This window comes from Coloeus monedula (genome assembly GCF_965178545.1).
Source record: "Coloeus monedula genome assembly, chromosome: 12".
In the NCBI taxonomy this organism is placed as follows: Eukaryota; Metazoa; Chordata; class Aves; order Passeriformes; family Corvidae; genus Coloeus; species Coloeus monedula.
In genome coordinates, this window is record NC_138792.1 from 10,107,157 (window position 1) to 10,128,625 (window position 21,469).

General features: G+C 37.7%; 1 protein-coding gene across 2 annotated transcripts in view; it reads left to right on the forward strand.

Moving 5' to 3' along the window:
- Positions 1 to 10,126: 10,126 nt before the first annotated feature.
- Positions 10,127 to 21,469, forward strand: part of TENM1 (teneurin transmembrane protein 1) — a gene marked incomplete at both ends in the record, with an annotated part of 234,187 nt that continues 222,844 nt past the window's right edge. For both annotated transcript variants that reach the window (XM_082289581.1, XM_082289582.1), the window contains one exon: positions 10,127 to 10,343. In XM_082289581.1, coding sequence (XP_082145707.1) covers positions 10,127 to 10,343 — 217 coding nt within the window. The remainder of the gene's footprint in view (positions 10,344 to 21,469) is intronic.

The following is a 21,469-nucleotide window of genomic DNA, read 5'->3' on the forward strand; positions in this document are numbered from 1 at the left end:
AAATGTAAAATCTTTGCCTTCCTCTTAGTGTTTTTCTGCAGAAGACACTATTTCCCTATTTTTTTGGGAAAACAGCTCACAAAGATGTAGTCAAGAAGCTATCCATGAGAGTGCAAAAACTGTCTGTCATGCTAATAGGCAGAATATGTAAAAATGTGAATAATGCTTAAACAATAGATACTCTTTCCTGTTCTCAAGTCTGAAAAAAAGAAGGCCTGAGCATAAAAGGCAGTAATCTTCCACAAACACACTAGAGGCATGTTTGTATGTTTTCAGTCTGTTACCATTCCCAGATGTAGCTGAGCCTTTGGGAATACAGCTGGGAAATACTCCCATTCTTCAGTGCCAGCACTACCTGCATTTTCTTTGTAGAGTACTAAAAAAAAAATGGTATAATCAATTTGCAAAAACTGTGAAGTTCTAGATGGACAAATTAAAATAATCTCTTCCAAGAAGGCTTCACAAACTGGTGAAAATGGATGGATGCATAATATACTTCCAGTTTGCACTACAGAAGACTCTTGGTACTTGCAGGAGAAATTTCTAGCAAACAGTCATTACAAAGGATTCTCTATTGAAATGAGAACAAAGGTTCCACTAAAAAGATCTCTAAGGATTCAAATGTACCTTTTCATAGGTGACATGCTGATACAAGCCAGTTCTCGAGGGGTTGCATCAAGGCATAAATCAGCAGTAATTTCAACCCTGCAAGATCATAGCACTATCATGAACAGAAAGAAAATCAATCTGACACCAGCTCAAATAATAGCGGTTCTGGGAGTCACAGTATATAGTACAAGTCCACTGGGAGGGTCTGCTTGTCAGAACAATGGCACTTGGAGACACTGAATACTTTGACAGACATCAAAGCAAGAAGAAAAGGAACAGAAAGATCACTTCTCAGGAATGATGGTGTCAGTCACACGAATAGCAGCCTGAGTGATGCTTCAGATGAAGGTGAAGCAGATGTTGGTCCTGTGGTCAGGCAGTAGTCAGGTCTTCTTGCAAAAAGTACTTCAAATACTTGAAAGCTTTTCAAGTTTTAACTTAGTGGGTGATGTCAAAACTGCATAGTACTTGATGGTATTTCTTCCCAGAGTTAGAAGAGCAGAAGAAAACTATTTAGGAAAAGACTGAAAAGTTCACTTTCTATGTGCAGTAATTAATGGTGGTTTCAAAAAATTTCTTAGCACTGCTGTGATAACTTAATTGAAAATCTGAATAGTTGCAAGACATTAAACTATAGATTCTATGCCTACTGTAAGTGCACCAATGTTGTGAGCCTCTGCTGGAAATAAAACAAGTTGCTGAATCAGTGCTGCTTCTAGAAATCCTAAAATGTAACAAAAATAAATTACTCCAAAAAGGTCATCAACCTAAATACGAATAAGCCACATGAAAGCTGAGAAGTGGACAATACTAAAGAGAAGCTAATAATATTTAAGATAATGTGTCCCATTAGCAAACTTCAACTGAGTGTGGGGAGCTGTTTTTTGAAACAAAAACATTTCGTTTCAGAGATTTTTAGTAGGTGGGTTTTTTGGTATTGCGAAGGGAAATGAAAATTGCTAAGGCCCCTTGAGATCTGACACAACAACTCCTAATGCTGGGGAGGGGGTGGGGAATCTACCAGGAAACTGACTTTGTTTACTGTGATGTCAATTGATGAAATCTTTTGTCTCATCAAATGTGATGATTATTAGAGTTGTTCATATGCTTTGATAGTCCATAAATACTCTGGTGAATGTCTAGTTTGCTTAAAGAAGACTTCCATTATTCTAATTAAAAACAGGGAAAGTGAACATGAAGAAAAAATTGTCAGCTGAATGTTTTTAAACACCATTGCCAAGGCATCCTAGTATCAGTGAAAATCTAATACTTGAACTGTAGTTTAGATGTTCCACGGTATCCATGCGTTGTAAATTACTCTCATGTGTTAAGCTTATTGTGATATAAAATTTAAATTGGTGCCTCAAAAAATTAATAGTATCTGCACAGAACATGTAATTTTCAATTTTTATGATCTCTGAGCAGCTAAACCCGATTTTAACAATTACTTTTTTTCTAATTAAGCCTTACTGGGTCTTCTTAATTAAGCACACAGTTGGAAAAGAGACATAGCAATAATTATCTCAATTTGATGGCTGTGCCAATTTGCATTATCAAAAAATAACCAAAGCACAATTCAATTTTCTTGTCACATACAAATGATACCACTTGCCAAGTGCCAGTGTATTTTAAAACAGTGCACCATCCAAAGTTACTCCTAGATGAAACAAAGAATCCATTTCTCCTACCTGCATATGCACAAGTGCATGTACACCTCAGTATTGTATTGTATTGTTAGACAAATTAGAGCAGTGCAGATATATATACACACACATACAAATATTTTTATAGTATTTGCCTCTTTAGTTCAGAAGAGCACCAACATTCAACTGTATTTTTATAGAGCTCAACTACTAAGTGGAGTATTCTAATTTTAGGTCTTTACAATGCAAAAATATGCTCTTGTCAACAGAGCAGTAATCACAACAGTGGAGAACAACCTGAGCTTCCACTGGCAAGCATTTTAACACTTCATGTGGATGTGTTTAGTACAAGGAAGTGCCTGGGGTGTTTTGGGAATGTCTGGTACAATGCAAGGAAACTCAGTTGTCCCAGGCATTCCTGAATGTGAGGGGGAACGTTCCTTTAGTTCTATTGTCTTCTTAAAATATATTTTACTAAGGAATTAACAGCTTTGACCACACATCCTCCTTGGAGTAAAAAAATCATTCTGGGAGACCCATATTGGAATATCTGTTCCTGTAGTCTCAAACTACACTCTCATATAGGCCAGACTTCTTTTATCTCCTTCTGTATATTGTCCCTGCCATACAGTTAGGAATTAAGTTGAAAAGGCAGTAGATGACTTGACCATGTGTTAGGGACCAAATCTGTAGATATCGAGCACTTGGCTAGTTTCACTTAAGCCAAGACTTTTTCGTGTTCTTTAGGATTCCTAGTTGAAGTGTTGAGATGGTGGGAGGGTGTTCACAGTGTTTCTATTTTTTAAAATGAAAAAATGTTCACACTGTGAGTTATTCTGCAATGTAATTAGGAATTGTATTTCCTAAAGTAGAGCTTTTCAGAAAGACTTCATGTTCAGGAGATATTCTGAACCTGCCCAGGATATATCGCCCTGCATTGTGAACGTACTGTGTCCCACAGCAGTAGAACTTGAGCTTTTGTCCTTGAATCTCAGCAACATCAAATGAGTTTCCAAAGAAAACATTAGGGACTTGTGTGATTCTTACAGTCAGTGGCAATTCTCCAAGTAAAGTGAAGGGCATGTGTTGGCCAAGAATTCTGTATCACAGTTGAGTAGCTGACATAACTTATGTTTTTAAGATCACTTTCAGTCTTACCATATGCCACAAAATACTGCAACAACCTGACTTTCTTTGCAGTTTTATTCTGCAGTTTTCTCTCTGAAACTTCAGATATAATGGACAACACTTAGAATTACTTTAACTAGAATTAAATTAGACTTTGACTAATTTTAAATTAAGATCATTAAATGTGAAAATGAATCTTATTCCACTTGCATCTATCACAATGACATGTAAATGTATGAGCCAGTGTAATCCATCCAAAAGTTAAAAGAGCACATTCTCTAGGGAGTGTGTTAAACCCACAGCATGGCCCTGAAAGCTCTAGTTTGCATCTACATATCTGATTTAGAAAGATACGTTAAAAAACATATTCTAAGATTGTCATCTTTTATCTGTGCATCTGTTCTTGTTAAGAGGTGCTATGTAGTCCACCTGCAGGAATAACAGTGTCTCAACATTTCACAATCTCACTCATTCCATCATAAATACTGGACATGTTGTACCTACTGATCCATACATCCTTATTTCATCTTCAAACATCTTTTCATGTGTTAATACTTTATGATCCACAGAAAATGTTCATATGAATTTTGGAAGACTTTTTTTTTAAATTCTCTTTCTTCATTCCATCTTCTAGGGACTGCGTTCTGCTACTCGTTCTTGATTTTTAGAATGAGATTTTTCCTTCCACTGAAAAGTACTGTCTGCTTCCATCCTCCAGACTCTAGGCAGATTTTCCGTATTTCTTCATAGTATCTAATTCCATGTATCACATAGAAACATTATTTCTTCCTGCTCTAATGCTGCTCAATTCCTTTAGCTGGTATCTTCCTTGCTGTGTTCTGTAAGACAGAACTTAAAGGGACTTCCTTTTGTTTATAATCTCTAGACAAATATTTGAGGGATATATTTTTTGAAGGTATGTACAAGGTCAGAATGTTTTTACCTTTTCTCCTTGGTATTGCATTTCTCAAAGGTTTAAATCAAGAGTGTTTGCTCTGTTTTGCCTTTCATATTTTATAGTTTTGTATTTCAGAAAGACCTGCAGAATAAAGGTGTGCTGTTCTTTTTGCCTTGAGCAGTCCAGAGCTGATATTGCTGCTTAGCTGTTCATTTTCAGAAACTACTGGGCTGAAAAGGCAATAAGCAAATGGTAGCTTTCAGATAAGGGTATGTGTTGAAAGAAAAGAAATATAGGAGAGAAGGAGCACAGGTCCCTGGTTATATTTTAGCATTATAACTGCAATTACATTTTAATTCTAAATAGTCTGGAATATCTGAGTATTAAACATAATGATTAGCTGAGGCCAACAAAGGTTACACTTTCTCATGTTTTTGATCTTGTATGCTTCTGGAGGACCCTGTTCAGCTACATGATACTCATTAGCAATCATAACCTGACCTCTCTAAATAATTCTGAACTTACTGGAAACCGACTGGGTGTGCCACTGGTGATTTGATGGGGCTGATGGTGGGTAATCACTGAGGAAATTTGTTCATTAAATGGGCACCCTATCAGAGCAGCCTGTTAAGAATTTATAAAAAGCACTATTAAAGTAACGTGATCTCTGTGGCACCGCTGTGTTCGAGTGCAGAGCTTAGGGCGTGATGGCCAGGAAAAACACTGCAGAAGCCCGGAGGTCTGGCTGCACCCTCTGGTTCACGGCAGCTTCACCCAAAAAGGGCAGAGAGTGAGCTCCTCACCCGAGGGAGCTGCTCCTGGGCTAGCTGTGAGGCGCGGAGGCAAAGAAGGAGAGAGGGGACTCCTCCTATGGGTTCCACACTAAAGTTTTTTCGCATGCAGGGACTAAGGATGAAGAGACAAAAATATCGGCGCGCTCAGGGATTTTATACTGAGGGATGGAAAGGCGGGGATAAGGGATACAGCCAATGGGACAAAGGGAAGGAGGCAGGGCTGAAGCCGAAGGAAGCAACCGGAACAACACATAGGTGGGAACAAGGGAAGTAACCAATGGGATGTCGAGGAGAACAGAACTTTCTGGAACTAATACATCGTTAACTAAGGGAAATGAATATTTATAACTTCATACATAAAACAGGAAGGGAAAAACATTAACCAATCATCTTAAAATACACAAATCACTAAACCAGGGGGTTATGGGTTCTCCCCCTAACCAGGAGTTTGTTGTTAGGCATTGGTGGCTGAGCACCAGGCTGTGGGTTCCAGAGTCTCCTCCGGGGTCAGGGCGGCTGCAGCCGCTTGTGCCGGCACACAGAGCCTCTGGGCAGTGTAAGTGCATACAGTGAGTTTTGTTATGAAATACCTGTTGATGGGCACTGCAAACAGCCTCAGCACAGCCCTTCTCATGACCAGTTACCTTGACCTCACTGAGCTCCTGAGCAAGAAGGCTGATCTGAGCAGAAGAGAGAAGTGGGGTGGCTGAGGGGAGAGGATCTTGATGTAAGTGAAAGATGAAAATAGTTCGTAACAGCATGTACAATGTGCACATAGAAGGTTGCATAAATCATACATAAAAATCCCACATATGTCTGTATTAGTTCTATTACTTCAAGGGTGGTATTTTCCTATCCAATAGAACTTTTTGACTTTTTTGCATTTGCAAAAGTATTTTATTGTAAATTTAAGTTAATTGTCATTCATTCTTCTGCAAAGTCGACTGTAAGATGCATATGATATCTGTTTTAAAATATGGTTCAGAATTACCTGCTGTCCAGTGCCTAAATATATATTTTATTTATTTATATGTTTATGTGTATAATCAGCACATAATACTTTTCTATAATTATTTTATTACATATTCTTTGAAACGTTTCAATAACAGAACAGTGATGGAAAAGGCAAAATAGTGCTACTTGCGAGGAGAGCATTAAGACACTTATAGAAAGGTCACTTACAGGAACTGTAAGCTTTTATGAGACTTCATCATTTTGCTGACAAGGTCAGCTTGATATTGATTGGCTGGGTGTTTTGTTTAGGTACTTGAGGGCCAGTTATTTGAAGAAACCTGTGTAAACATCAAGACAATATGCTTTATACTCCTGCCCTCTTTCAGCATTTTGAGTTGCTTACTGTGTTGTATTTTTCCAAGCAAAATATGAAATAAAGTATTTGACTGCCAGTGTTTAAATTCAAGTTATTGTACCATACCATCATTTGTTAAATTTAACTGAATCTGTTACTGTAGAAAAGCTTGAAGATTTGATCTGTTTTAAATCATGTGTTTCTGGTGCATAAAAGCATTTTTTGATGAAAAATTTTATGTAGTATTTTTCCAGTTCTTGGAAATTATTTATCACCTGCTCTCATGTCAGACCCAGGTAGGTGTGGATTTGTGAGACACTAATGCCGTAACCAAAAATATAGGAAGCACAAGTTTGGTCCCTGTGTGAAAGGAAGCTGAGGTTTCCTGTGACATTCCAGGCTCTGGTGCTGTATCTTTAGTCCTTGTGTGAGCCTTTAGCACTGCTGAGTTTTCGATGCCTGTGGTAAAATGGAGTTGGTGCGGGGAGGGAAGAGTTAGACAGGTGAGTTGGGATGTGTCTGCATTACATCTATGTCCACATCCCTCTACCACAAAGGGTATAAAACTTCATGCTGGGTCTTCCTGGTCTGTGCTGAGTGCACTGAAGATGATGGGGATTCCGACCTGGTGCTGACATGGCCTGGTGGTCAGAATTACAGTGGGAAAAGTTGAGCTGTGGCTTCACACACATGTGCCAGGGCTTTGCACCCCTGCTGCTGCAAATGTGGGCACCTGTGGCAATGGCAGCAGTAGCATCCCTGAGCAGGTGCAGTGGAATGTTGTGATATTCATGTTGTCACATTTTTAAATCATCCTTGTCCTTATATAACAAGGAATAATAAAATCATAGTTTTAAAGTACATATTTCATTAATTTAGAATTGAAAAAATGCACATCCTTCACATGAGAAGGCAGCACAGTGAAAGTACCACAGTGAAAGAGAAGACATGGAATATGTAATTAATATTAATTGCTTACATTAAATTATTTCATCTGTCTGCTGCCTTGGTTAACATCATTAAATGTATTCCTGCTACAAACAGTCCTCACAAACTAAAGGGTTTGGTTATTAAACCTTTTTTTGAAAGAATATAAATAAATCTTCCTTAAGTAGTTGTTTACTGCAACTTAAGTTTTATGGGTTTCTGTGTATCCTAATAATTTTTTATTACTTGTTTAAAAAAAAAAAATCACTTGAAACCTCCCACAAAGTAGATGCACAGCATCTTTTATGGGGAACTTCTGTGTTTTGGTTTTTAGGGGGCTTGGGGGGTATTTGCTCATTTCAGTAATGAGCTAAATTTGTCAGATTCATGGGTTTACACTTTTGAAAGCAGGATGCACTGCCTGCATCCGAGGCTGCTTGCACTTGTTGCCTTGGTGCAAAATTTATTTCTTCTCTACTGCATCTTCTTAATAGAGGCCTTAATTTCTCCTTGTTTTCCTCTGGCTTCTGTAGCTTTGTCTCCATTTAGTCTGTCAGACAGAATATATTGGAAGGCTTTTTCCTGTCAGTAACCATTTCTACAGAGTCGTCAGTTCATCTTTTAAGCCAGCTCTGTGCTTGTAAGTCACGGCCCCTTTGCGTTCTTCTGTCTCTATTAAAGCAACTCACAGAATAAATACTGAACTGAGGCAATAATAGGCAGTCTTGGCAAATAACAGTAAATTATTTAAGCAAATAGCTTTGGAGAAGCAAGTATTACTTAGTAGTAACTTGTCTACAGAAGCATCTTATTACCAACTGGATGCAGTGTAATCAGCCCAAAGCGCAGTCCCTGGTCAGGGCTGCAGCCCCATGACACACTGTCAGCTGGCTTTGCTCTCTGGCGGCTCCTTGGTTCATCTTTTTGGTTCTGTCTCTCTCGAAGAGGTTTTTTGTTGACTTAGGTGCTTTCAAGCCCGCTTTGTTGAGTAGGAGGTATGAGTTGGTTTTTGTTCGGGTTTGTTTGGGGTTTTTTTGATACTAGAGCTCTTTATCCAGGTGCCATTAGTTTCTGAAGGGCTATAACTCCCTGAGATTTAGTGTTTCAAGCAAAGACATGTCTTTAACCTCTTTCTCCAGATAACCTCCTGAAACCTGGAGAAAGCAAAGAAAGCAAGGCATGCACTCCACAGTGTTACTTCTGCTGTAATGGTCTGTCTCACTTCTTCCCTCCAGGGGTTCTGAGGGTCTGGATTTTGTTTTTCTCTCCCTGTAGAGAAATGTTAGATGCCTTCTTCCCTCTTCACATCATGTGTAGTGTTTTCCACTCCTGCTCAGGAAAGTGATTCTTTCAAAAGCATTAGGAGGACACACAAGCAGGAGATGAAGTTTTCCTGTTCTGGAACACCTTGGCAGTACCACCAGCTGTGTCTCAAACGTTCAGACAGTTTCAGAAGTTGATCATCTCTTTAGCTCTCTTGAAAGTGCTTTCTGTGGGGTTTTTATGTTTACCTTTAGTGTGTTTTCACTTTTTATGTTTTGCTCTTGGAGATTCTGTTTTTATGCTCGCAGCTGGTAGTATATGGGGTTAAAAGTCCTTGTTGCAGATGGGAAATGGGCTGATATCAAACTCAGTATTAAACTTATTTCCCTTTGCTGCTGACCTTAAAATCATTAAGAAGCTGTGAGAAATTGCTTTCTAACTAAGCAAAATCTCTTTGAACTTCCATGGGGGTTTTTTGTTTTCTAGCAATAATGTTTACAGGCACCTTTTTTTGTTACATTTGTTTTTCTAGGTTAATAATATCTGCTAATCTAGAAAGAAAACAACAAAAATGACCAAACCAAACAGCTCTGTTTGTGAGCCATGCTGCTATAAAAGCTGTGCCATAGTGCCTGTTATTTCATCCCAGAGTTTGTCTTGAAATTGGTGATGGAAACAGCTTAATGAAGGCAGAGATAGAGGACAGGTGCACCACTTGCACATGCAGCCACAATGCACTTGATTTTAAGGATATTGGTTTGAACATTGTCATACAAGTACATACACAAAACTCAAGCTGCAGTTTGGAAGCTTCCACTGAGGATTTGTATAGGCCCCGTGTGGGCAGGAGTGCAGATGGGAAATGGAGGGGAAGAAAAAGGGTTGTACTGCAGGGTAGAAGCTTCTTCCTGTTGAAATGTCCTCAGAATCTAAAAGAAAATGTCCTTTTCTGAAGCATTGCATGCTCTTCTAGAGTAACAAGGGGGTATATTTTTATTTTTAAAAAGTTTGGTGGTTTTCTAATGTCTGAAGTCTCTTATTCTTGATTAGATGCAATGTAATTTGCAGGAGAATACTTCAAAATAGTGAACTTTCTGCTTTCTAGGCTTCATATTTTAAAAGACATAAAATGTTGTTTTCACTTAAGATGAATATGCGTCCCTTTAGAGAAATAGTAACTGTTCCATCTTAGCTTTGATACTGAATAGAAGTTGTTGTAATGTATTTTATGCATAAGATACAGTTATTGTTTGGTCTAATAGGACAGTGCTTAAGATGTGGTTTAAATTTTTTCCTTCAAGTAGTTGTTATTTCAATTCTATTTTAAAAAGCCAAAACAGTAAAATATTACGTGTTCAGTTTCTTGCCTGGATTATAGTGATATTAGTGGAATTTAATTGGTTTATATAAATAAAAAATAAAATTGGACCCTTGTGACCTAAAAGTATATATTAGGTCTGAAATGAATTATTGTTGTTGTTTTTTTTTTCCAGGACTGTTTCCTTAAGGCATTCCAGTTGCTTGTTTTCATGACTTTGAGCCTATTTAATCAGAGATGGAGCAGATGGACTGCAAACCGTACCAGCCACTGTCTAAAGTTAAACATGAAGTGGATCTAACTTACACAAGTTCCTCAGATGAAAGTGAAGATGGTGGAAAGCAAAGGCAATCTTATGACTCAAGAGAAACTCTGAATGAATATAGCCAAGAGCTAAGACTTAACTATAATAGTCATAGCAGAAAAAGAAAAGCCATTGACCAGTCCACGCAAGGTAAATAATTTATCTACTAATTGTGATTATTACTTCCTGATTGTGCACTATGAAACAATATCAGGAGTTGAGCAAACATTTTGTTCTCAAAGACTTATAGTATCAACCCACTTTTTATCTAGTTTTGATCATACTGTAATATCAGAAATTTTGGATTTTTTTTTTTTTTTATTGAAGAAAGAGTGCTTTTTGGCAGGATGGTCTGGACTGCCTGGTATTCTGGAAATCATCACATGCTAGCTATAGACAAATATTTTCTTTAGTAGGAGCTACTCTTCTTACTTATGTTTATGACTGATTAATTATTTACTACCTTTGCATATGTTGGGTGCATTTTGCTATAAAATCAACATTGAGGCTGCAGGCTATCTCTGCATGTGCTTACAAAGCCTGTGAATTAATTCAAATACAACTATTCTCTTAACATTTCTAATCGTATAGATAATCAAGTAATTTAAAAACTGAAGTTAATTAGTGTATTGTAAGAAAAAAACCCAAGAGTTAAGTTTCTATTTTAGCCTTTTGCATGATTAGGAGAAATATTTGAACAGTGATGATAGCTGAACTAAGGTAAGGAAAAGGTTGATTAGAGACAGAAGCTAAAAAGACTAAAGAAATGGAAGGAATGAGCAGAATTTACTGCAGCGTTTCCTGACAGACTCTGTAAACCCACGTGCTGCTTTTATACACAATGAGCAGAGAGCTTGTCTGCTGCCTTCAGCTCTATCACCAGTCCAGGCAGGATGGTGGGACAGGGAGAATATTTGTAGGAATCAGTGTGTCAGAAGCAGTGAGAGTCCTGTCCCCTTAAAGGGCTAACAGCAACAGGGTTCTGGGGCCAGTCACTCCCTACTCCTCAAGGAAGTGGTTAAATTACATTAAAATGTGGCCAGTACTTCTCAGCTAAAGCTTATGGAACTTATTTAAAAACAAACCCAAAATCCTCAAACAAGCTACATCACGCACACCCTGCCCCCAAAGCCCTCACTGCTTACTCAGAAAAGCTTTCTCCAGTTTTCTGAATATAAAAATAATTTTATTTTTCTACAAGGGAATGAAAAATAGGCTTTTTGAATATGGAAAATTTGTCTCCTCTGTGATGTGTAAATTAATGTAAAATTTGGAACAGCTGTGCTACATAGCTATTGCAGTGTTTTGGGTTTTTTTACTGCAGCTATTCTGAATCAAGTTATGCCCATGATACTGGTGGTGTCTGAAAGTTCCTATAATTCATGGGAGTAATAATACTTGGCTGCCTCAATCTATGTGCATATATTTCCTCCAAAGAGTTACAAAACTACTATTTTTGGGAAGAAAAAGTCATGAACATAGATTTCAACAGAGAATTGTTTAGAAAACAGATTGTTTGTTGTTTGTGATTTTATCTTGAACATGCTATGAGAGTTTAATTAACTGAGATATGGCTGTATTGTTGTACCTGGGGATGGTGTAAATGTTCTTGTAGATCTCCTTAGAGCAACTCCCTCATTGTTTGTACCTGTGGCTGTGGAAGCAAAACCTCAGCATGGACCTGGGCCTTGAAGAACCCCGCGTCTGCAGTGCTTTGCTGCTATTGATATTCCTGTCAGCTGCAGCATCACTGGCTTGGGCACATCTAAAAGGGTGGCAATCACTACTGTAGGCATAAAAAACCAGCCTCTGTGTCATGTTGAATTTATTCTTCCAGAACATTGCCTCTGAAAGCAATCACATTAATAATTTTGGAGAAATGTCCAGATTAGTGTGCATTTCTGTAAGAAGTTGTCAGGCATAAATTTAGCTCAGTTATTCAGGACTGATCTGTAAGGAATCAGTTACGTGCATGTGCAAACCAGCAAGTATTTTACACTCATGTTGTATAATGATTTTATTGAAATTATATGCCCCAGGATTTTTCCATTCAAATTAATTTTTATGATATACTGTATGGATTTTCAGATCTTCTGTTTTTCAAAGATTGGTGATTTTCTTCTTGGATGAAAGACATTCTTTTACACTTCAAACTGCAGGATGAGGCTTGATGTCCATGTTTGTAGAAAAATTACTTAAGCTTCTAAGAGTAGTTTTCCAATATGCAGGGCAGCTCTTTAATACTTCCTTACCTCTAGGCACCCTCTTTCCTGAATTGTGTAGGTCAGTATTGTTATTATTTAATATTGTGTTTTTCACCTTAAAACTTTTAAAAATCCTATTCATGTGCACTGATTTGTAAAGATGGAGTTCAACTTGTACTAGAAATCATAGTTTTCTCTTGTCTTGTGTAACAAATACAGTTTGGAATAACTGATGTAGTAATAGCACTGCTAAGTATATCCATTTGGCTTCCCAGGAATTCATCCTGACATCTTTCTAGTCATTTAAATCATGCTTTTTCTCTGCCACAAATTGAACCTAAATATTTGGCCTGGCAAGCAGCACAGGTTCGAAATATAAAACTGGTGGCGCTCAAAATCCAAAGAGCAAAAAATTTTGTTAAGCTGAGTGTAAAATTTCAGACTTCAGGCAGATTTGATTGCAGTTCTAGTGCAATCAATCTATTTCCAAAAGGATCCCAGGTTTCACAGTGTGGGACCTGGGAGTTCTTGGTGGTTCTTGGTGGTTGCTCAGTCAACACCAGGAAAAATCAGGTTCAGGTTTGTACTATGAATCTGAATGAATCCATAAAACTGTAAATGGATTTTTTTTTTTGAATCTATTCTTTCCTAAAATGACTCACCAGAATCTTCAACAACGTTTTTCTTCATGTTTGGCACATCTTCGGAAAAAAGAAAAGAGAAATTTAGAAAGCCAAACCAAAACCCCACAGCGCACCCTTTTCAAAGGGGACTGTTCTGCAAGGAGTGCTTTATCATGCCAATGCTGGAGACTTGCATACAGTAATTCTACCTGTAAAAGCTGCTGGGGCATCAAAAGTTGTATCCCCAATTAGTGCCATAATGCTCTTCTTCAGTGGCATAATATTCCTCTCTAACTACAGCTGAAATAGTACCCTGTGTGTGGTGAATTAACAGGGTGCACAGTGAGGATAATACCCATGAACTTCATCCTGGAAAGGTGTGAGAATAGATGAGAAACAGACTCACAGTAACAGTCCCACATGGAGTGATAGTGATGACTGTGAGATGGCATTCCAAGGAGCTCTAATGATGGAATGTGAGAAGAAACGATGTCAGAATAAAATCATTAGTACAGAGAAACTTTTAACAGGGACAAGTGTAGGGGTGTGAGTACTGATCTAGTTAGTTTTGTGAGAAGAATCAGCAGTTCAGATGTTTATGGAAATTGAAAGAATTTGTATTGGCTACTTAAGCAAGGTAGGTTATATAAATTAGACTGGGCAGTCATCTGAATTTAGTAAATAGCTTCAGAGTAAAATGTGATTTATTGCACAAAATACTGATCTCAGCCATTTCTGTCAAGATTTTTGTTATGAACAGTTTGTCTATTTCATTGTTGGTGTCAATAGTGAAGAATTATTTCTAGGAAAAGTTTCAATAGAAATCTGAGATTATGTAAAATCATAATGCATGGGTAGTATATGTTTACACATATGGACAATCTGTATTAAACCAGAATTTGACATGACATGAACTTAAAGGAAGCATTTCAAGAGTTCATCCTTCAGAATTGAATAGTGCTGTTAGTGTTTTGCAGAACATTTTTTGTGTCAAAGTTTGAAAGGCCACGTGATCATATAAATAGCAAACATTGAGAACAGTATCCAAATACAGAATACTTAATTGTGTCAGTATTTCTTATTCCTTAACATTCCTGAAATTGTATTCTCAAATGTTACACTTCGAAGGTATTAAGTGGTTGGTTTTGCAGGTCCTATAGAAAAAAATACCAAAGGAAAAAAAGCAAATAAGTACAGAATTGATCTATTGATTAAGCAATTTTTTTACATGCTGCTCTTCAGGTTTAGTACTGGTGCCCATTATATAGGGTCCAGTGCCAGCTGAATTCCATGTCTGGTGTTACTTGCATCAGAAACTTGCAGTTATTTGACAATTTATTTAACAAATAACACCACAGACTGTTTCAAGCCCAGCTAAATTTTACTGGCCTAACAACTTAATGTGACCAGGTACAAAAATCTCAGGATAAAGCATCATTGACTCCTGAAGTCAGTACTAAGCACATAATGTGTATATCTATAAATGCATTCTCTTAATCACTGGAAGGTTCAGAATCCTGCTTGTCTGAAGATACGTAAATCTGCAATATCACCCTGGCAAGATCATCTTACAAAGTAAATTCCTGGCAGACCTAATATTGTATATTTTGGAGATATTGGCAAACAGAGTAAATTAATTCCTGGAAGAATTGGTAAACATACTGTTTTGTCCTTGAAAGAGATGGAGTAGAATTGGCAGAAGTTGTCAGAAGTGTTGCTCTTGCTAGGAAAATCATTGATGGACCTGGCTGTGAGGAAAAAAAAGTTCTTATAGATGCACCATACATAGATTGTATCTCAAGCTTATTTGTGACATGTTTACGTAACTAGAACTGTTTTCTCCCACAGTTTTCTCTGTTTCCACCAAAGCAAATATGAAGAGAGCTGTATTCTACAAATATTGGCAGTACAGAAAAGCTTTCTGGCTTTTAGGTTAATTATAGATTTGTAAGAAAACACTAGTTTAGAGGAATGAATTCCTGATAGGATAATCATCTGGGATCAAGTCATTGGCATGATGAAATTTATTGATTGTTAACAATATGAGCATATGGCAGTAAATTTCTGATTAGACAAATGTTCATTTCCTGGCAAGATAAATATATTGAACTGCATTATGTGCAGGGCAAAATGGAGTTATTCCTCACAGGAGCATCCAACAGCAAGTAATTTCTGGTAAATCCGTGTGAGAAAATCAGCACTGCTAGTATTGTAGGAAATGACAGAGTCCCTCACAAAGAATTGACCTATTCTGCTTTTAGCCCATTAAGAAGTAAGGAAAACCTTTTTGTGGACAAAAGCTCCAGGTTGGTGACACAATTAATGTTTTCTAGAAAGTGCATATAAAATTATCTTCAGGAGCAACAGGTAAACAGATCCAGCTAAATGTTCGAAGTCTTCCTCAGATGAGCTCCACTGACTTTGCAGAGAGGCCTGGGTCACAGTGTGAGACAGCCCTGCAGCCTAAGGCCGCTTCTGTCTCATCCTTTCTTTTTTAGCTTTCTGCTGTTGCCATCCAATTCCCGTTTCTGCCCTCTGATACATCCTAGCAATAGTGAGGGTACAGGGCAATAGAAATGTTTCAGTTGCTGAAGCACTTCCGTTCCCGAGAAGGGGAAACTACTTGTGAGGTGCAGGAGTAGGATGTCTGTTTCGCTGTGCATTGAAGTTCAGCAATTTTCAGCTTACTAGGAAGGAAGGTTTAAACACATGTAACTCTTAACATCACATGACCAGTCAAAACCAGTTTTACTGATCATTCTAGACATAAATAAAAGGCATGCTGACAAGCACTGGTAGGAAATTGTCCTGTCAGGAAAATGTCATGGCGGTGTTTTGTCATCTGTGAAGTAGCAAAAGCTTTTTACATAATAACCATTTTCTACTCTGATTCTAGAATTATGCAAATCCATTCAGGACAGCAGATCTGCTTTGTGTCAGTACCAGGGCCATGGAGAGTTGAATTTGGGCTCTGTGCTTTTAGTGCTTTTATGTGCTTTTAGTTACAATTACCTTATTTTTAGAGCATGTGTAAAGGTAAAAAAGCCTTTATTAGATTCTCCCCTTAATCTGTTATGTATAACACTAGAATAATAATCTAACAAACCACAAGTTTGTGGTCTTGTGAGCTCTCCCAGAGGAAAGAAATGCCAGTAGAGTGATTTTTCATTGTTTTAATAGAGATTTGGAGCATTTATCTGGGTGAATTTAGGCATCTATGCTCATAAACTTCCACAAAAAGCAGTTAGTGAAGGGGCACCCCAAATCTCTTGTTATTTAGAAGGTAGAGCTCCAGTACTACCAGTGGTCACCTGGTGGCCAGTGGAACAGGGTATGACCATTCACTGTCACTCTACCTGCCAGTTACATATCTGGGAGCCATTTAGTACTCGTGATAAATTCTATCAAAATAAAATATATTACAATGTGTATTTATTGACATGTAAACAGCACATGGTAAAATGCATTTTTTATGTTTGTAGCTGGAAGGGAGATCATTAGTTTTGAGAAGGACAGGAATAAGAATGTCAAAAGAAAAAAAATATGCTCTTAAGTGAACTACTGCTATGCTACCTTTTAGAAATATGGTAGTTTGGAACTCTTTGGCTGGGTAGTTATTTCTCTTGTTCCCTGTGTTTTCTTTATGATGAGATTTGTTGGTTAATGAAGGAAAGGATTTTTTTTTTTAACCTTTAAGCTGCATCATTTGTTCAAAGCTGTGCATTGAGCTGTTGTGGAAGGTAATTGTAGGACATTGGAATGAAGCATTCTTGAGTACTATAAGAGGAAGTTAGGAACAGGCTGATTAGAAATGAAACCAATTATTTTTGCAAGCATTTTGCTTGAAATTCTGTGATTTAAGGAAGAAAATTTTTAAAAAAACAGAAGACAATTGGTAACATGCTATTACAAGATAGGGTCAGTATAAAAACAGTTGAGCTATTTTGTATTATTAGGATCATCTTTCTCTTTTTTTTTTCTTTTAAAAATGCCAGATGCTTAGTTTTTAATGTTGTTTATTTGTTTTACTAATTTTAGAATATCTTCGAGAACTTAAGCATGTTCTGTACCTGTGAGCTTTAGAGCAGAGACTTGAAGCATAATGAAGTGATGCCTGTGTAAGGGCACACAGTTTATCCCTTGTACTGTCTCCTGAAAGGGACTCAGCTCAGTAGAGGGTGATTTAAAGGTCCTTCAGATTTCTGGGCTGTGGACTAGCGGAAGGAAGCGACAGCTAATAAGCTCCATCTCCTGCTGCTGTATGTTACACCATCTGCTCTGAGTATTTATGAGCTTCATGTTGTCCAAAAAAACCTTACATACAAGGCAAAGTAAAAGACTCTACACTCCTAAGCTTTAGTGCATTGTCTCCTCCTATGTTCCTTTGCACAAATAGGGATTCCTGGTGTGCTGGTGCTTTGTTTGGCTGGCTGTGTTCTAATCATGGTGGTGTTACCGTCTCCCAGAGAAAAACAGTGCCATGAGCAGTTCCCTGTGGCTTCCTGGACTGCAGCCTTCTGCTCTGTGGGGAGTATCTGCAAACTCTAAGGAAAGGAAAAGGAACACTTAGGTTCAGACCCCCTCCAGATATTCTTTCTTGACTTGCCAAGTAATTGGAAATATCTCTCCCTGGAATAACTGGGGTGAGAAAACTGTATGTTTATGCCTTCATTTGAAATCTCATGGGGGGAATACTTTTCCTTCACTTCATCAAATCAAAATACATGAGCAAAGTGAATGTGCAAAGACACTTTTTTCTCCATGAGGCTGAAGTGAGTGCTCCCTTCCTAGACCACAAACGTGTTACAAAAGCTTGTAACCTGCTGTCACCATTCCTGTAATGCTGCTTCCAATCCTGTCTCAGCTGCCATCATCTCAGTGAAAAAAATGCCCCATAACGATTAAAAATAGTTTCGTTCTCGTAGGTAATTCTTCTGATTTAAAAAGTGAATATCTGAGAGAGGGGGGAAAGTGAGAAAAAAATCCTACAGAGAGAGGAAATAAATTAGCGAAGGATCACAGTGCATTTCCAATCCCCTGCTAACAAATCTCATCTAAAGAATAAAAAAAGCATTCTCCAAATGTTACACAAGCTTAACAATCCATTTGTCAGTGCACAGATACAAGCTATGCTAATTTCCATTCTCTTGTCTGAATCACCAGTTTTCCATGGTGTCAAATGCCAGAAATCATAGAAGTAAAAATCAAAAGGGCAGGGTAATGCAGCCAGTGTAAGAGAAACCAAGGTATTTGTGGAGGACTCATCCATGGAAGTGTTCAATGCCAGGTTGGATGGAGCCCTAAGCCACCTGATGTAGTGAGTGTCATCCCAGCCCATGGCAGCGGGAGATTGGAACTGTATGATCTTCAAGGTCCCTTCCAGCACAAACCATTTTATGATTCTATGAGATATAGCAACCTTTGCAGTAACCTGTGCCAAATATTAATGAAATATCTGTAGGAGAAGCCTAAACTTTTGAGTTAACGTTTTGAAATTCTGTTTGTCAAAACCTGGAACTGTGTCTGGTAAATGTTCTTGCTATATTAACAGAACCTCTTCCAATAACATTTAAGAGTGTCCAAGAAGATGTCAAGAGTTAAATCAAGATAGGAACAAGCATCAAGGCAGAGTGAGGAAGTGGGTGTCAGAGCAGGGGAACCAGCACAAGGCTCTGCCCCTGTCCTACAGGCTGGTTTAATGTACTTTCTCTTGCTGTTTCTTTCATGTCACTCTCTGAAACAAAGAAGAGCTGTCATTTTCTGGAACTAGAAATCTGGTTTGCTTATCTTCATTTGTAGAGCAGATGCTGAAACAAAATAACATTTCTTCTCAGGGTTTCTCATTTATGGATCTGTCAGAAGGTTTTGTACTTCTCAAAATAAAGAACTGTCAAGAAGTAGCTCAGTGAGTTGATGACCTTGCTGCATATCTGGATAAACAGTAGGGTGGGTGTACCCTAACCAATATAGAGCTTGAATTAGTTTTTCTTTGGAGAGTGATACTCAAATTCTTCTGAACTTAGGTCTTTATGTGAAATAAATTGTGAATGTGATTTAAAATCTAAGGTTCCCTTTTCAAAGTTTCAGTTTTATTGGAAGCTGTTTAAAATCAGTTTCCTGCTGTCACTCTTTAGGAAGGCTTTGCAACTGGATGAAGTATCTTTAGCTCAGATTGCTAAAACAGCATGGAAGGAATAAGGTAAATATTTAACACCAGCAGAACAATTCTTTCACTGCCCCCACCCCCCCAAGCACCAGTTATATAACAAAACATGTGAATACTGAGTAATGTTGATAAAGTCACTTCCAGCTGTAACCCCAGGAAAAACAGTCTGAGGACCTAGGAAAGTCACATACCAAACTATAAACAGTTTCTGTGTAAGTCACCAAGAGAATATTAGGAAGCTAACAAATTCGAATTATAATATTAGCACTGTGACTAATCAGATGTAAATGGTAAGTTTTGTAAAAACCCTTTGATTTATTCAGTACTAATGTCCTGGAATTGATGAGAATCTGTAAGGAAGAACATAAGCAACTGGACTGTCAAAGTACTGTACTCAGAAATTGGCTATTACAGAAATCCTTGTCTTTCTCTCTCATAACTGAAACCAGTAGTATCTGATGAGCTGGATTCAGTGTTGCCACTGACTTAATCAATGTGAGGTGCTTAGCTCCATGCTTGATTTTTGAAGTGCTAAGGAAAGCCCAATCCTGTGAGCCAGGACTGTTCCCTTTGCTTTACAGACAATGGAGGGCTGTCAGGGAGACTGTTATTAGTTCTAGAGATCACCATCAGGTTATGCTGCCCATGGCCTCTGGAAGTGAAATCAGTCTGAGACTGAAGTGCCAGAAACATCCCTCCTGCATACCTGGGAAGGGGGAGGAATCTGGACCTCCTGCTGTTGGCACTTTCTGAGCACAGAATATATTGTTGATAACATTGTTGATATTTCTTTGCAAAGAAACTAAATAACAAAATTAATTATTCTGTTCAGGTAGAGACAGGAATTATTTTTAAAATTTCTCACTAATGTTTTCCTTCCATTATTTCTGTTAGAGTTTTCATATTTGTTGCTGCTATTATTTGTCACTACTAGTGTTATTACTAGGTATGTTTGTAGTACTGACATAGTACAAGTTCTACCTGCATTACTTAAAGGTGCAATCTTGTACCTTACACTGCTTAGTCCAGAAAAATAACCAGAAACTGTTTTGTGAGATTTTTTTTGTGTATATGGAGATGCAGAACATTAAAGGAAAGGCAGAAATCAGAAGTGTGTGTGCACATGCTTGTGAACTTCGAACAAATTTGGGGTTGTTATTTGTAATTGGAGTCAATTACTAATAGTTTAAATAGATAAGTGCTAGAAATGTTGACTGATAGTTGTCCCCAGAGGTATTCACCTCTGCTGCTTGTAAAATGTGTCAGTAATTTCCTCTTGCTGATGTTCCTTTCCTCATTTTGTACTTGGGGACAGATTAGGAAGTTCATTTGTCTTTTACACTCTCTGGAAGGAAATACAGAATTCTTGAAGACAAGGGCATGGTATGAAAAAATCCTTTCATTTCAACTGAGAAAGGGAAAAAAGAAAATAACTGCCTGTTCTTACTGGGTAAATCTTTATTTATGTGAGCATATCTTGGATGACCATCGTATCTGTTACCTATTGTAAAAATAGTGATGGAAACACAGTTTCCACCTGCATGAACAGCATTCCTCCTCCCATTGTTACTGCAACCACATAAAGAGTATCTTGGTTGCTTTAAATATATTTAATATCTGCTCCTGTGTATCCAAATTTTCTGAGCCAGTTCTATATTTAGTGATACTTAGTGAGTTCTAGTGAAAAATGTAAAATAAACAAAAGAGTAATAAATTGACTGGAGTATCTATTTGCATGATGTCATTGAGCACAGCTTATTTAATGTCAGAACACCCTGTACTCCTGTCTGTGATGAAGGGCACACTGTGCCCTTCACCTGCCCAGTTAGCGTGGGCAGAACTTGCAGCTTTACACTATTTCTGCAGGTAAAGCTAAAACTGAACATAGTAACTTCAACTTTATTCAAGAGTGCTTTATGCCAAGGTGGTGTTCTGATACACTGATGGTGGTTTGCATTGCTTCCTCAACATTTAAACTTAGCTTGAGGAATTTTCTCAGATATTTTGGGATTTTTAAATTTATTTTAAAAATTAAGTTCCTAATTACTCAATTCCTTAATAAACTAATCAATTGATTTCTATAGGTTTTTGGTTTTAGTTGTAGGAGAAACTGTCTGACACACAGTTTTGTATTTTGCTGTGGCCTTTGGATTAAGACTTTCTTTTCTGTAGAATTCTGCTGGGAAGATACAGGACAAAGTTAATTTTATATGTCTGTTTATGGATTAAAATATGAAAAACCATGTGCCTGGTTTTAGTACTAGTTCTGTATGAAAATAGTCT